Below are 17,308 nucleotides of genomic sequence, written 5' to 3'. Positions count from 1 at the left end.
GTGATTAATATTAAAACAAAATATGAAACAGAATGTAAGGATAATCTCAAACAAAACCTTTGTTAATCATTAAGGATATTTTGAAAGTTATGGGCCTAGAAATGGGTGTAGCCTATTAATTCCCCAATGTAACAGGCAAGAAGCACTCGCACACTTTTGGCTACCCACATTTTGGCAGAACAGGTGCCAGCATGAGTGCACGGTGGCTGCATTCTAAGTGGAAAGTAATATTTTGAAATTAGAGTCCTGCATTTCTAGTAGGACCCGTTTTTCATGTTGGATTGCCCCAAGGCTTTACTCACACAGCATAATGTAGCAGTAACCAGCAGCTACTGGACATACAGTTGCCTCTAAACAATTGCAAGCTAAAGAAATCTCTAATATGTATTACAAATGAAGTGACCAAGAGTTTCTGCGCTCTGAAACTGACCATCTGCATCATGGCATCCTTTGCACCACTTCTGCAGCTGTCAGCTTATCAGAAACATCAGAGCAGACTCAAATTATGCCAGGTTGAGCTGGTGTATTCCCCGAGTAACTGTGGAAGAGAAAGTAAAATTGGAAGGAAGCCTCAAAATAGTATTAAATTGGCTCTTAACAAGCCATTTAATTGCAAAAACAAAATACTGCGGATGCTGGAAATCTGAAATAAAAACAGAAAATGCTGGAAATACTCAGCAGGTCAGGCAGCATCTGTGGAGAGAGAAACAGACTTAACGTTTCAGGTCGATGACCCATCGTCAGAACTGGAAAAGTTAGAGATGGAACCGGTTTTTAAGCAAGTGTGGGGGGAGGGGAGGAAAGAACAAAAGGGAAGGTCTGTGATAGGATGGAAGGTAGGAGAGATTAAGAGACAAAAGGGATGATGGTGCACGGCAAAAGGAGATGGTAATGGGACAAGTTAAGAAACAAAAGATGGCTCTAGATGAAGTGTAAATGGCACTGGCAGAATGAAAGACAGCTGCCATGTGAGAGAGAGAAAAAAATGGAAAAAGAAAGATGGGGCAGAGGTTATGGTCTGAAATTGTTGAACTCTATGTTGAGTTCAGAAGGCTGTAAAGTGCCTAATCGAAAGATGAGGTGCTGTTCCTCGAGCTTACATTGAGCTTCATTGGAACAGTGTAAGAGGTCAAGGATGGTGAGGCCTGAGTAGGAGTGGAGCGGAGAATTAAAGTGACAGGCGACCGGAAGCTCAGGCCACCTTTACGGACTGAACAGACGTGATCCGCAAAGCGGTCACCCAATCTGCCTTTGGTGTCCCCAATGTAGAGGAGACCGCATCGTGAGCAGCGAATACAGTATACTAAATTGCAAGAAGTACAAGTAAATCACTGTTTCAGCTGGAAGGAGTGTTTGGGGTCCTGGACAGTGGTAAGGGAGGAGGTAAAAGGGCATGTGTTGCATCTCCTGCGCTTGCATGGGAAGGTGCCGGGCGAAGGGGAAGGGGTGTTGGGGGTGATAGAGGAGTGGACCAGGGTGTTGTGGAGGGAGCGGTCCCTTCGGAATGCTGAAAGGGGAGGTGAGGGGAAGATGTGTTTGGTGGTGGGATCACGCCATTTAATTAGCTCAGTTGTATCCCCGGCTGCTTGGTGTCGGGTCAGTTCTCTGCTGACAGACCCGACACCTAGGAGACTCGCATGGAGGCGGATTGACAGCGGGTTTTCTACCCGCTGTCAATCTTTGCTGTTTTGACAGTGGACCCGCCTTCAAACCTGACCTCTGAGCACCGGCAAAATTCCGGCCAATGTGTCGCCCTAGAAGCCCTTTTCAACATTTGTCCCCAAAGCCAAGATTACAGCTGTCTGAGCTTCCATGCCAGCAGTGTGAGTTGCCATAGTAGCCTCATGAGCTTACCTGCTGATTTGGAATCTATCAGAGTTGTCATAAGACACTCCGTCATGGTGGGATACACTATGATGCTGATGGAACTCAGCACTCGGTCCATGTTGGACAAGATAGTCTCCATGCTTTGCGCAAAGTCTTGCAACAAGTTGGAGCTGGACTCCTCTATGCTCCACAACATTGTATGGAAACTCTCTGGCCGGCTGCCTCGGTGTATGTCCATGAGCCTTCTTCGATAGCCTGAGCTCTCGAATTCAGCATCTGAGTCCTCTGCAGTGGAACTAGTATGCAACCTCGCCGTCCAGCGAGCAAGCACCTGTGGCAGCCTATCTCCTTTTCCTAGCTCCTGTGCAATTGTGCCTGGTGAGTCACCATGTGCAGATCCCTCCTCTAACCTAACCTTTAAAATCCATATGGTGTCATTCGCTGAGCTGGTGCTTGCAAGAGTCAGACCAAGTGACAGTGCATCTTCATGAACACTGCGCTCCTCTTCCTCCACTGGCTGTGGGGCATCGGCATACTCAGAAGCTGAAATGAAAAAGGGACAAGTGTTAGCTTGTGGTGTGAGGGAGAGCAGAGAGACAAAAGTGGGTGTTGAAAACATCTGCAGCTTGTCCACCAGAGTGCGTGGAGTGAGGGAGAAGTGAGAAGAGACAAGATTAGGTATAAAGAAACCCTGGGTGACATCTCCACCAGCGTCACCAGTGGCCACGGCCTCTACTCTGCCTCATACCATATAGCCAGAACACACTCTTCAAGGGGAGAGAGAGCGTGCAGGCGGGCTCTTCCTCCTCTGGTGGCAGCCTGTTACATGCTGTTGTGTGTGACTTCTCCTGCAGTGAAGTCTTGAGGTGTTTGGAGAATGTGGCTGTCATGGTGGAATAGCTGACAGCCTGTGTGTGATATGTGAGTTGTGGGTAAATGAAGTTTGTAATAGTAGTACACAATAGAGTGTGTGAGCATGAGAAGTATATTTACTGAAGTGTGGTGCAGTGATTGCAGGATAGTACAGGGTAGTCAGGAAGGGCAATGTTGAGAGTGCTGTGAGTGTTGTAATTAATGAAGCGGTGAGTGGTGCTGTGAGGAGAAAGGATTTTAGCAATCTTCTTACCTTAGCAACTCTAGTTAAATCATTTTTTCCCTGCATTGCAGCCATGTTCTTGGACCAATGCTCCTGGTATTGATGTCCATAATGATCTCTTCCCACTACCTCCTGAGTAGATGCTTGGAGTACTTCCTGCCCCCTGGGGAGAAGAAGTATGTTTCTCCTCCTCTTCACTGCCTACATCAAGGCCTTAGGTGCAGCATCAGAGAACCTTGGTGCCCGCTCGCTTCCTCCTTCAGCCATTTCTTCAAGAACTTAATAGTACATTTTTAGCAACCAGAATGCACCACCCCTTTAAGAGGTGCCAGTTGCCTTTAAGTAGCATCCTGGCCTACTGATATCAGCCACCGCCCCTGATAGGTGTGTAGCACTGGCTGCCCGCACAAATCATTCTAATCAGCACGCAGCACAGATATTGTGTGCTGCTTGCATTAGTACTAACTGGTGCGGGTAGTCTGTGACGTGCACACCTGTTTTTAGACGTGATCCAATTTCTAGGCTATTGATGGCGAACTTACCCGTGGTAACTGTCACAACAAAGAGCAACAATAACTTCACTCGATTCTAGCCCAAGTAGTTTTAAACAAGCTTTATTTACATTGACTAATAACAGCATTAGATTTTATATAACTGTTCTACAATATTATATTAAATGACATGCAAATATACAACCTGGTTCCTAGGCCCAGAATGATCACTTTCGGCTCTCTAGGCTGCCTGCGTGGCTGTGGGCTTCCGAGAACATCCCGGTTCCTAATGCTTGGAGCAACCAGCTCCAGCCCTCTAGGCCCTCTGCGCAGCTGCCTGACTACTGCCTACGTAAACTTGAGGTCATCCAAAACTCAGCTGCCCGTGTCCTAACTCGCATCAAGGCCCATTCGCCCATCACCCCTGTGCTCGCTGACCTACATTGGCTCCCAGTTAAGCAGCGCCTCGTTTTCAAAATTCTCATCCTTGTTTTCAAATCCCTCCATGGCCTCGCCCCTTCCTATCTCTGTAATCTTCTTCAGCCCCACAACCCCCCGAGATATCTGCGCTCCTCTAATTCTGCCCTCTTGAGCATCCCTGATTATAACCGCTCAACCATTGGTGGCCGTGCCTTCTGTTGCCTAGGCCCTAAACTCTGGAATTCCCTGCCTAAACCTCTCCGCCTCACTACCTCTCTTTCCTCCTTTAAGACGCTCCTTAAAACCTACCTCTTTGACCAAGCTTTTGGTCACCTGCCCTAATTTATCTTTATGTGGCTTGGTGTCAAATTTTTTGTCTTAAAATACTCCTGTGCAGCGCCTTGGGACGTTTTACTACATTAAAGGCACTATATAAATACAAGTTGTTGTTGTTGCTGACCGCTTCGAAATGCTCTGCTCTTGGGGAGGAACAGGTTTTATTTGTATACCATCGGCTAACTTGGGCTGTGCCTACGTACAACTTAATACATAGGTGCACATTTGCAATGGAAATGGAAAATTCACACGGCTACTTGCACATTCGGGTTTAAAATACGTTAGGGGTTACTTTATTACCTGTGCTGTAGTGTGATGCCAACACTGGGTGCCAAAAGTGGTGCAAGTATTCCTCAACAGTAAATCTCTCAAGTTGATAATTCAAAACAATTAACAAAAATCAAGTTGTTGCACATATTGAATTTGCATCACTCAAGGAACCCTGAGGTTCTGCGATTTGTTTTGTGTGCTATCATTCTGTTTAATACTGTGATTTAACTTAATTCAAGCCACCAAGTTTTGTATCTGAAAAGAATCAGTTAATAAATTATTTTAATTACACCCATGAAAATCTGTTTTTTGTTTTCAAATAGCCACCTCCACTGAGACTATTCATATTTGGGGCCAAAGGATCTGGTAAAACAATCCACAGCAGGTGGTTGGCAAACAAATTGGGTATCTTCCACATTCAGTTCATAGAACATCTTCAGGAGCTCATTGTTTCTAAAACTAAGAAAAAAATTGGACCTGAATATGATGATGAACCAACGGAGGAGGAGCTGGCTGACATAGCAGCCATCGCAGCTCTTGAAGGGGTGGAACAACCTGAAAAAACTGAGGATGAATATGAAGAAAAACAAGAGGTAGGACTTAGATAATATTATATAACAAATATTACAATTGCCATTTTCCCCACTGTCAATTTAAAAGTGCATTCTAGAGCTCTCTGATGGCCTAGTACATAGAGGCACCACTCAGTGTATCACTAAGATATCCAGCCAAGAATGTTGTAGAATCAACTTCTAGTCTGTACTGAGTTGGCAAACCTTAGCTGGGGCAGCAGTTGGAGTGCAACAGTTGGCCTCAGTACTGATTGCCTAAGGAGAGCAAGAGTCAGCTACAATTCCCACTGGTGATTTCCATCCAATGATTTCTAATAGAAAGTGTGTGTGTGGCCATGGGGTGAGAACAGGCTTATGCTTGGCTGTGATACTGTCCATTGAATAGCCTGTGAACACTCAGACTGCGATTCTCTTCCCAGCAGCGGTATTTCTGTGCTATAATTTCTCTGTAATTCTATATTCTGGCAGGGCAGGACTTTCGCCTGCCCTTCTGACACTGCAGGATCAGCGACCTAGTTTCCTGGGTCGGTGTTCATCTGACACGCATGGCCGATTCCCAGCAGCATTCCTGCCACCAAGTCAAGCCCTTCATCAAAGCCCAGTATACTGCAAAGGGCGGAGTCTAAGGCCTATAAATTAAGGTAAGTGGGAGCTGGAATGGAGGGAAAGAAGGCCACTATAGGGTCCCCTCCCTCCATTCCCTCGGGGTCCTTACTGCCATTTCTTGGAACCTACCACCACCTTCCACATAACAGCCTTAGGAAGCAACAGTAACATCCTAGACGGGAGGAAAATCCAATGGAGACTTGGGCCTTGCCTTCCCAGCTGCTATTTATATGGAGTCTGGTAGGGGGACAAAAATGCAGGTCAGAAGGTGAGGTGGCAGTTGACCTGCATTTTCCTTCATCATCTCAATCTCATTTAATTTCAGGCAGGATCATTGCGGCAAATCCTAGTTTCCCTGTCTAAGGGCAAACATAGAATGACAACTTGGGCAATGTACTGAAGGGCATCCTGTGCCATTGGAACAATACTGTAAGAAGGATCAGTGGTGTAAGAAGAGATGAAGAAATTGGCAAAAATTAATTTGCACCTGGTCAGTCAGGTGATCTTGTCCCACTTTGCAATATATTGGGCCTTGCTTAAGAACATAAGAAATAGGAGCAGGAATAGGCCACTTGGCCCCTCGAGCCTGCTCTGCCATTCAATAAGATCATGGCTGATCTTGGGCTCAAAGCCACTTCCCCGCCCGCTCCCCATAACCCTTCATTCCCTTATCTTGTAAAGATCTGTCTATCTCCACCTTAAATGTATTTAATGACCCAGCCTCCACGGCTCTCTGGGGCAGAGAATTCCACAGATTTACGACCCTCTGAGAGAAGAAATTCCTCCTCATCTCAGTTCTAAAAGGGCGACCCTTTATTCTGAAACTATGCCCCCGAGTTCTAGATTTCCCCACGAGGGGAAACATCCTCTCTGCATCTACCTTGTCGAGCCCCCTCAGTATCTTATATGTTTCAATAAGATCACTTCTCATTCTTCTAAATTCCAATGAGTATAGGCCCAGCCTGCTCAGCCTTTCCTCGTAAGTCAGCCCCCTCATCTCTGGAATTAACATAGTGAATCATCTCTGAACTGAACTGCCTCCAATGCAAGTATATCCTTCCTTAAATAAGGAGACCAAAACTGTACGCAGTACTCAAGGTGTGGTCTCACCAATACCCTGTACAGTTGTAGCAGGACTTCCCTGCTTTTATACTCCAACCCCTTTGAAATAAAGGCCAACATTCCATTTGCCTTTTTGATTACTTGCTGTACCTGCATGCTAACTTTTTGTGTTTCATGCACAAGGACCCCCAGGTCCCTCTGAAGTGTAGCATTTTGTAATCTCTCTCCATTTAAATAATAATTTGCTTTTTTATTTTTCTTGCCAAAGTGTATAACCTCGCACTTTCCCACATTATACTCCATCTGCCAAATTTTTGCCCACTCACTTAGCCTGTCTATACCCCTTTGCAGGTTCTTTGAGTCCTCTGCACAACTTGCTTTCCCACCCATCTTTGTATCATCAGCAAACTTGGCTACATTACACTCGGTCCCTTCATCCAAGTCATTAATGTAGATTATAAAGAAATAAAAATGTAAAGGTTTTTCTATGGTATAAAATGTGATGAAACTTCATCATACAGGTATGTGCGATGCTAAGTAGAATAGAAATGATTCATTTGAACTAGTATTTCAAGTTAAACCATGATTGTGGAACGAGACATAGATACAAACTACTATGACAAATTTAGCACTGATTTCATGAGGCACTTCTTCATACAGACCTATTAACACCTGTAGAGATGATCTAGGCAGGGTAGTGGAGACAAAAACTTCAAAATTATTCAAGGTACGTTTAGATGTTGTGATAAGCAAACCGTAGGTTTCTAAGGAAGATAGGCTGAATGACTTTCCTCATCTTATCTAACTTTACAATCGCAGCCAGTTTCAATATAGAACTAGCCATGGAGTTGTAAGTAAAAGAAATCAGTCAGGCCTGCTGTTCCTGATAATTATCTAGCGGCCTTTGCCAAAAGTGCAAGTGAATGGACATTAGTTGAAATTAGGAATAGGCTCAGTTGTGATGGACATCAACACATGACAAATGGCCACTTCATCAAGGTATCAGAGGACTGCTTGTGCCATTCTAATCTTACCACAGAATGAATCATTGTTTACTGAAGAGGAAGAGAGATAATTTGGAGGAAAAAAGAGAATGCCCATGGGGTTAAAGGGGCAATGGCAGCGTGGATACAAAATTGGTTGTAAGAAAAAAAGCAGAGAGTAGTAGTGAACAGTTGTTTTACAGACTGGAGAGAAGTACACAGTGGTATCCCCAGTGGTTGGAATTGGGACCACTGCTCTTTTTGATATATTTTAGTGACCTGCACTTGGGTATAGGGGACATAGTTTCAAAGTTTGCAGATTACATAAAGCTTGGGAAAATGTAGCAAATAATGAGGAGGATAGTAGCAGACTTCAAAAGGACATAGGCGGATTGGTGAAATGAGCAGACACATGGCAGATAAAATTTAATGCAGAGAAGTGATACATTTTGGTAGGAAAAATGAGGAGAGGCAATATAAAGTAAATGGTACAATTTTAAAGAGGGTGCAGGAACAGAGAGACCTGGGGGTGTACGTATACTAACCTTTTAAGGCAGGACAAGTTGAGAAGGCTGTTAAAAAAGCATGTGGGATCCTTAGTTTTATTAGAGAAGAATAGAGTACAAAAGCAAGGAACTTATGCTAAACCTTTATAAAACACTGGTTAGGCCTCAGCTGGAGTATTGTGTTCAAATCAGGGCATCACACTTTACGAAGGATATCAAAGCCTTGGAGAGGGTGCAACAGAGATTTACTAGGATGTTACCATTGATGAGGGACTTCAGATATGCGGAGAGACTAGAAAGCTGGGGTTGTTCTCCTTAGAGCAACTCATCAGATAATGAAGCAGTCCATGTCTGCATGCAGCAAGACCTGGACAACATTCAGGTTTGCGCTGATAAGTGGCAAGTAGCATTCGCATCACACAAGTGCCAGGCAATGACCATCTCCAACAAGAAGAAGTCTAATCACCTTCCCTTGACATTCAATGGTATTACCATCATCGAATCCCCCACCATCAACATCCTTGGGGGTCACCATTAGCCAGAAACTTAACTGGACCAGCCACTTAAATACTGTGGCTACAGAGCAGGTCAGAAGCTGGGTATTCTGTGATGACTGACTCACCTCCTGACACCCCAAAGCCTTTCCACCATCTACACGACACAAGTCAGGAGTGTGATGGAATACTCTCCACTTGCCTGGATGAGTGCAGCTCCAACAACACTCAAGAAGCTCAACACCATCCAGGACAAAACAGCTCGCTTGATTGGCACTCCATCCACCACCTTAAACATTCACTCCCTCCACCACCAGTGCACCGTGTCTGCAGTATGTATCATCTACAAGATGCACTGCAGCAACTCACCAAGGCTTGTTCGGCAGCACCTCCCAAACCCACAACCTCTTCCACCTAGAAGGACAAGGGCAGCAGGCACATGGGAACACCACCACCTCCAAGTTCCCCTCCAAGTCACACACCATCCTGACTTGGAAATATATCGCCGATCCTTCATCGTCGCTGGGTCAAAATCCTGGAAATTCCTACCTAACAGCACTGTAGGAGTACCGTCACCACAAGGACTGCAGCGGTTTAAGAAGGCGGCTCACCACCACCTTCTCAAGGGCAATTAGGGATGGGCAATAAACGCTGGTCTTGCCAGCGACGCCCACATTCTATAAACAATTTTTTTTTAAATCAAGGCAAGAGGAATATGATTGTGACCGGTCCTCCAAATTTCTCTTGCTCCATGTAGAAAAGCAATTGATGTTCACTCGACTGATATCTGCATTTTTACCCTAATGATATGTGAAACTTTTGGTCTGTAGCAAATTTCAGAGTGAGCTTTTATTCTATCACTCTGTAATACATTGAACATCTTGCTGTTGCACCAGTCTGCCCATTTAATAGCCTTTATAGAATTCAGATAAAGCTCGTCATTGGTTTATGAGACCTTAAATTCAAATTTAGTTAGCGCTGTAGCTTTAGTTCATGTAATTTTTGTATTATTATTCAGGAAGAAGTGGTATTTACTACTGAAGAGGAGGCCATCAAATTATATCTGATTGAAGATGAACCATTTCCACCAGAGGTGCTTGATAATATTGTTCCAAAGTGGTGGAATGAAGAACCATTCAAGTGAGTTTAATTTATTTCAGGTATAAGAGCTTATTTTGTGTAAGTGAATTTCATATTAATTTTGCAGGACAAAAGTGAAGTCAAGTATAAACTCGAGAATAATGTTGGAGATTTAGAATAAATCCTTGATTTCATGTGGCAACCAAAAGTACGTGAAGCAATATTAAAGCAACAACTCCAGTTTTCTTAATTTTAATAATTCTAAATGCTATCTCTGAATTTAAAAGACATATAAAAACACAGTATGTCTCCTTGTTGGAGTACAGATACATCTTGTGACATAAACAACATATAATATAACAGCCTAGAAATTAGATTCAAGTTGTTTGCAGAGCAATCTCCAGTGATAATAGATCACTGAAAGATGTCTTAAAGACTAAACCCAAGAAACTGATGGAGGGAGTGAGAGATGAATATGAAATAATGCAAAGTTCAACAGGTGTGGAGTAGGATAAATGCAGTGGGAGAGAAATTGGCTAACCCCCAAAAACAGGCATGGGGATCGTGGTACGCGATTAACACGCGGCCGTTAATTGGGTTGCAGGCATGTTAAACTCCTGCTGCCTGCTGCTTTACATGATTACTGCGAACCTCCAGTCTTACCCACCCACTGGCTGCATGTGTCAGTGGGGGTCCCAATATTGCAAGTGGCTAGCGCTACTTAAAGATAGGGGAGCCCCATTGTGACTGCAAGAAGTGATGGGAGTCATTTGAAAACTAAATCTGTGCTGTGATACTTTGAGCAATGGCTGAACGTGCGAGAGAGCATGCACCAAGGTTTTCAGACACTGCACTGGAGATCTTTGTGAAAGAGGTGGGAAGAAGGAGAGACGTCCTGCATCCACAGGGAAGTAGGAGGCCCTCCAGACAGATTCCCAGGAGGCAGTGGGAACAAGTAGAGGTGGAGGTTAATGCCAGGAGTGTTGCTCCAAGAACATAGATGCAGTGCAGGAAGAAGTTTAACAATCTCACACGAGTTGTCAAGGTGAGTGAGTTCATCTTGAAATGGCATATCCTACCAACTACACCACTAATCATAATCATAATCATAATCAACTTTATTGTCATTGTTAGTGCACAAGTGCAGTACAACGAAATGTAGGCTTGCGGCTCCCGAGAGTGTACATTTAGGTTAAGACATTTAAACGTTCAACATACATTTGGCTTGTAATACATTAACATAAACATAACCATAATAAAGTGCATTGGCAGATGTGCAGGCTTTAGAGTTTATTTGTGGAGTTCAGTAGGATGACAGCCCTGGGAAAGAAGCTGTTCCTAAATCTGGTCGTACGGGTGCGAATGCATCTGTAGCGTCTCTCAGATGGCAGGAGGGCGAACAGACTGTGGCTGGGGTGGGTAGGGTCTTTGATGATGGACCGTGACCTCCGTAAACAGCGTTTCTGGTATATGTGCTCTATGGTCGGTAGCCGGGTGCCGGTAATGCGTTGGGCAGTTTTGACTACCCGCTGCAGGGCTTTCTGGTCATAGTAGCTACAGCTGTGATACAGTTCGTCAGGATGCTCTCTATTGTGCAGCGGTAAAAGTTAGAGAGGATCAGGGGTGACAGGTTACATCTCTTCAGCCTCCTTAGGAAATATAGGCGCTGCTGGGCCTTCTTCACCAGAGAGGAGATATTGAGGGACCAGGAGAGGTCTTCCGTGATGTGGACTTCGAGGAACTTAAAGCTGTCCACCCTTTCCACCACTAGCCTCATCCACTACTCAATTCACTACATCCCCATCACCCAGATGTTTTATAAATACATTAAGAGCAAGAGGGTAACTAAAGAAAGAGTATGGCCTATTAGAGACCATAAAGGTAATCTGTGTGTGGAGGCGGAAGACGTGGGTATGGTTCTTAATGAATACTTTGCGTCTGTTTTCACAAAAGAGAGGGGCGATGCAGACATTGCAATCAGGGAGGAGGAGTGTGAAATATTAGATGAAATAAACATAGCGAGAGAGGAATTATCAAGGGGCTTAGCAGCTTTGGAAGTAGATAAATCCCCAGGCCCAGATGAAATGTATCCCAGGCTGTTAAGAGAAGCAAAAGAGGAAATAGCAGAGGCTCTGACCATCATTTTCCAATCCTTTCTGGCTACAGGTCAGGTGCCGGAGAACTGCTAACATTGTACCTTTGTTTAAAAAGGGAGCAAGGGATAGACCGAGTAATTACAGGCCAGTCAGTCTAACAGGATAAATCTTCATTTAGAAAGACACGGATTAATCAAGGACAGTCAGCACAGATTTGTTACGGGAAGGTCGTGTCTGACTAATTTAATTGAATTTTTTGAGGGGGTAACAAGGAGGGTTGATGAGGGTAGTGTGTTTGATGTAGTGTATATGGATTTTAGCATGGCTTTTGATAAGGTCCCACATGGCAGACTGGTCACAAAAGTAAAAGCCCATGGGATCCAGGGCATAGTGGCAGGTTAGATCCAAAATTGGCTCAGAGGCAGGAAGCAAAGGGTAATCGTTGATGGGTGTTTTTGAGACTGGAAGGCTGTTTTCAGTGAGGTTCCGCAGGGCTCAGTACTGGGTCCCTTGCTTTTTGTGGTGTATATCAATGATTTAGACTTGAATGTAGGCGTATGATAAAGAAGTTTGCAGATGATACTAAAATCAGCTGTGTGGTTGATAATGAAGAAGAAAGCTGTAGACTGCAGGAAGATATCAATGAACTGGTCAGGTGGGCAGAACAGTGGCAAATGGAATTCAATCTGGAGAAGTGTGAGGTAATGCATTTGGGGAAGGCTAACAAGGCATGGGAATACACATTAAATGGTAGGACATGGAGAAGTGTAGAGGAACAAAGGGACCTTGGAGTCAGATGAGGACTTTGATGGGTCAGGTTACAGAAGAAGGCTGATGGGTGTACATAGCCAAATGCTTGTTCCACTGGAAAGCGTGCCAGAAAGCCTGAATGCAATGTCAAGGAACATGGAGGAGTCCAGCACCTGCTTTGCGCAGACCTTGGAGCCCATCCTTTCCAACATGGAACCTCCATCAGCACACCTATGGAACCAACCATGTCACACCTTCCTATGAAGCACAAACAGCTCTCAGACTGTTGCCTTGCATACAAGATTCTGAAGGGGATTGACAGGGTAGATGCTGAGAGGTTGATTCCCCTGGCTGGAGTATCTAAAACTAGGGGGCATAGACTCAGGATAAGGGGTAGATCATTTAAGACCGAGATGAGGAGGAATATCTTCATTCAGAGGGTTGTGAATCTTTGGAATTCTCTGCCCCAGAGGGCTGTGGATGCTGAGTCTATGAGTATATTCAAGGCTGAGATCGATAGATTTTTGGACTCTAGGGGAATCAAGGGATATGGAGATCGGGCGGGAAAGTGGAGTTGAGGCCAGTGATCAGCCATGATCTTGTTGAATGGTGGAGCAGGCTTGAGGGGCCATATGGCCTACTCCTGCTCTTATTTCTTATGTTCTTGCAAGCTCGCACTGCTGCCATCATGGCTCTGGATACTACTATTCAAAGGGGCTTCCAGGGCGTGACAGCAGTTCATCAATCTGATCCCCAACAGACCAGTAGGATTGCTGAGGCGCCACCACGGGAGAGTGGCAGTGGCTCCATTGAGCACGAACCTGCTGTCCTCTCTCAGGATGACAGCATTTCTGCTCCCACCACTCTACTATGCCAGTACCCTTACTGTTGCCTGTCAGCCAGCCTAGGCCAAAATAATGCCGTCTAAAGTCGGGCCTTCTAGGCCCAGAGCTGCTCATGGTCGCCATCCAAGGCCATCTGCAGTCTCCTCAATTAGAGGTCAGCAGCCTTCCACCATCCATGCTACAGCCACTGGTGAAACACCTCATAGGAGCACTCGGAGAGCCAAAGGCACATGGAAGACAAGCATTAAGGGAATGCATAAGGGTGATTAGTTTGTTGTTGTATGCATTGATATGTCATATTGTATGTCAATATTGAATTTAGAAATTTGGATTGCAATGTGCATTTTTTGGTGGTTATTTTTGTGGGAAAGAGGATGATATGATGGTCAGTGATAAAGGAAAGGTTAGGTGCATGGGACTGTTGGTGAATCGGGAGGTGTGGTTGAGGTTACTGGTGCCGCTCATGAATTATTTCATCACGTAGAGCCCGGGCCGAAAGGAGCTGTCCAAGTTGTAATCTCTCTTCCTCTTCCTGTTCCTCCAATTCCTGTCGCACTTCCTCCTCCTCTTCCTTGTGCTCCTGCTCCTCAGCTTTTCGCCCGATAGGGCTGTTCCCTCACAATGGCAAGGTTGTGCAGCATGCAGCATACTACCACAAATCTTGATACCCGCTCAGCTGGGTACTGCACGGCTCCTCCAGAGTGATCCAGGCAGTGGGAGTGTTGCGTGAGGAAGCCAAATGTGTGCTCTATAATGTTTCTTACGGCAGCATGGCTCTCATTGTAGGGCTACTGTGCACTTGCGCATGGGTTCGGGACCAGAGTCATAAGCCATGTCAGGAGTGGATAACCCTTGTCGCCCAGTAGCCAGCCTTTCACTTGCTGTGGTGAGGCAAATACAGGTGGCACAGAGGGCTGCCCCAGAATGAAGAAATTGTGACTACATAATGGGAATTCACCTGCATGACTGGTCGTACACCAGCTGCACATTGAGGGAGTGAAATCCCTTTTGGTTCATGAAAATGGCTGAGTTGAGAAGCGGCGCACTCAAGGCAATGTGCACGCAGTCAGTGGCACTCTGCACCTTGGGGAAACCTGCAATCTGTGCAAATCCTCCTGCTCGCTCTGCCTGCTTGTCTCTGGCAAGAGGGAATGAGTCAAAGCTGTCTCTCTGTATAGAGAGCCTCTGACCTCCCTTATGCAGCAGTCTACTGCAGTATCTCCAGATGCTCATAAAAGTTAAGAGTCATGGTCACCTTAACAGCCACAGGCAATGCTGTCATTACCCTGCTTTGAGGTTACAGTTGTGGCTGCAGCAGTTGACAGATTTCAGTCACGACATCTTTAGTGAAGTGAAGACATCTCAAGCATTGGTCCTCGCTGAAGTTGAGGTTAGAGAATTGCTCCCTAAAGACCCACAGCAGATATGGTCTCCTGCTGAAAACCCTTCTTCCCCTCCTCCTCCTTCTACCTCTTCTAACAGCTTGTCTTGCTCTATGTGGCCTCTCTTCATTTTCCCAGTCATGCTCAATTCCAAGAGAAAGGCCTACCAGGCCACCAACAAGCAACTTGTTTCAGCACAATCTTTCAAATGACCGAAAAAGTACTTCAGCACCAGCCAGACCACTCCCTGTAGACTAATGAAACTTTAGGCAAGTATAGGAACCTCCAAAAACATGTACAATTGCTATAAGCAGCCAGAAGAAATAATCCAACAACTAACCTGTAAGTAATTCATGATCCCTTTAAATAGCGGGGGTCCTTCATGCCGTTTAACATCATGTTCAGCTGTGTGAGCTTGTGTTCACTGTCACGGAGCACTCCCGTAAGCAGACCATGTGTCCCTTACAAACCAGAGTGTACCTTTTCCTGCTCAATATCTTGGTAAATGTACTGAGACCCATGGATCAAACAGATAATCTTTGTCACTACATTTTTTCTTACTGGATTATATCACATGCCACCATGCAATCTCAACTTTAGAAAATAAACTGTATCAGCTCTGTCTCAGGCTATAAACTGACAGACAAATTTAAATACGAAAAGAAAGACAGAGAAAAACCTGAGGCTAATTTGAGAAAAACTATGGGAAATTTTTCTTTGCCCTACCCTCTCTGCAATTGCAACCAGCCCACAATTTTATGTCTCTAACTTGAAACATCCACCTTTCTCAAACTTGTTCAGATCCATTTTGGGACTTAAGGGAATCCATACTCAATGATCTTATTCCAGAGGGTGATAACTGTAAAAAGAGCCTATTCCATTGGACAGTCTAATGTTTTCATCATTTTAAAAACTTCAGTCCTATCTCCTGTAAGCCTGTGTTTCTCGAATGAAAACAATCTCCTCACTTAACCTATCTTGGTAACTAAGAGCTCTGAAACTGAGTATCACTTTGGTCACCCTCCTCTGTGCTTTCATCTGGCCACCAATATATGCCCTGCCATGTGAGGGGACCAAAACAGGAGACAATAATCGAAGGCTGAGGTTGTAAAGTGTAGTATTCATATTCTTGTATTGTATTGTTCTAGCAATGAAGCCTGTGACTCTATTTGCATTCCCAGTGGCCTCCTAACACTGCTCTTAGACATTCAATGATTTATCAGCTATGAACCCCAGGTCCCTCTCCTACTTTGTAATGTTTAGCAGATAACCCTGCATTGTATACATAAGCTTAGAGTTTCCCAGACCTAAATGCATAATACTCTGCTTATCCACAATGAAGAATATCTACCACACATGGGCCCCTAATTTATCTAAATTTACCTGTAGCTATTTATTTCATCTTAATTTCCTAACTCCCATGCACATTTTTACAAGTTATGAATGAATCCATAGAAGCATAGAAATTTACGGCATAGAAGGAGGCCATTCGGCCCATCGTGTCTGTGCTGGCTCCAAGTTATGGCAGTGTAGATTACAGTAATGGGCAAACAAAGATCAAGATTTCAAATCCCAGCATGGCGAGTTATGGAATTGGATTCAATAATTCTGGCAATTTGTGGGGTAGCATCACAAAAAATGACCACAAAAGCTGCCATATTGTCATAAAAACGGTTTCACTAATGTTCTCCAGGGAAGGGAGAGCCTGCCACCTCTGTCTGATCTGGCCTACATATGACTCTACTCCCAGACTACATGATTGACTCTTGATGCTCTCCAAAGTAGCTTAGCAAACATAGAAACATAGAAGATAGGAGCAGGAGTAGGCCATTCGGCCCCTTGAGCCTGCTTCGCCATTCAATGCGATCATGGCTGATCATCCAAATTCAGTACCCTGTCCCTGCTTTCTCCCCATACCCCTTGATCTCTTTAGCCTTAAGAAATATATCAAACTCCTTCTTGAATATATTTAATGAATTGGCCCCTACTGCCTTCCGTGGTAGAGAATTCCACAGGTTCACCACTCTCTGGGTGAAGAAATTCCTCCTCATTTCTGTCCTAAATGGCTTACCCCTTATCCTTAGACTGTGACCCCTGGTTCTGGACTCCCCGACCATCGGGAACATCCTTCCTGCATCTAGTCTGTCCAGTCCTGTCAGAATTTTATAAGTTTCAATGAGATCCCCTCTCATTCTTCTAAACTCCAGCGAGTATAAGCCCAATCGACCCAATCTCTCCTCATACGTCATTCCTGCCATCCCAGGTATCAGCCTGGTGAATCTTCACTGAACTCCTTCCATGGCAAGAACATCCTTCCTCAGATAAGGCGACCAAAACTGCACACAATACTCAAGATGTGATCTCACCAAGGCCCTGTACAACTGCAGCAAGACATCCTTGTTCCTGTACTCTCACCCTCACGCTACGAAGGCCAACATACCATTTACCTTCTTAACCGCCTGCTGCACCTGCATGCTTACCTTCAGCGACTG

At 44.8% G+C, this 17,308-nt stretch overlaps 1 protein-coding gene across 3 annotated transcripts in view; it reads left to right on the top strand.

Annotated features, from left to right (window-relative positions):
- ak9 (adenylate kinase 9) overlaps positions 1–17,308 on the top strand; it is a 366,094-nt gene that overhangs the window by 227,566 nt on the left and 121,220 nt on the right. For all 3 annotated transcript variants that reach the window (XM_085997790.1, XM_085997792.1, XM_085997791.1), the window contains 2 exons: positions 4,764–5,033; positions 9,682–9,803. In XM_085997790.1, coding sequence (XP_085853916.1) covers positions 4,764–5,033; positions 9,682–9,803 — 392 coding nt within the window. The remainder of the gene's footprint in view (positions 1–4,763; positions 5,034–9,681; positions 9,804–17,308) is intronic.

Source organism: Somniosus microcephalus, chromosome 9, assembly GCF_052327205.1.
Source record: "Somniosus microcephalus isolate GS21.2 chromosome 9, FLI_Smic_1.0, whole genome shotgun sequence".
Taxonomy (NCBI): domain Eukaryota; kingdom Metazoa; phylum Chordata; class Chondrichthyes; order Squaliformes; family Somniosidae; genus Somniosus; species Somniosus microcephalus.
Note: the sequence above shows the minus strand (reverse complement) of the source record. Positions and strands in the feature narration are given on the sequence as shown.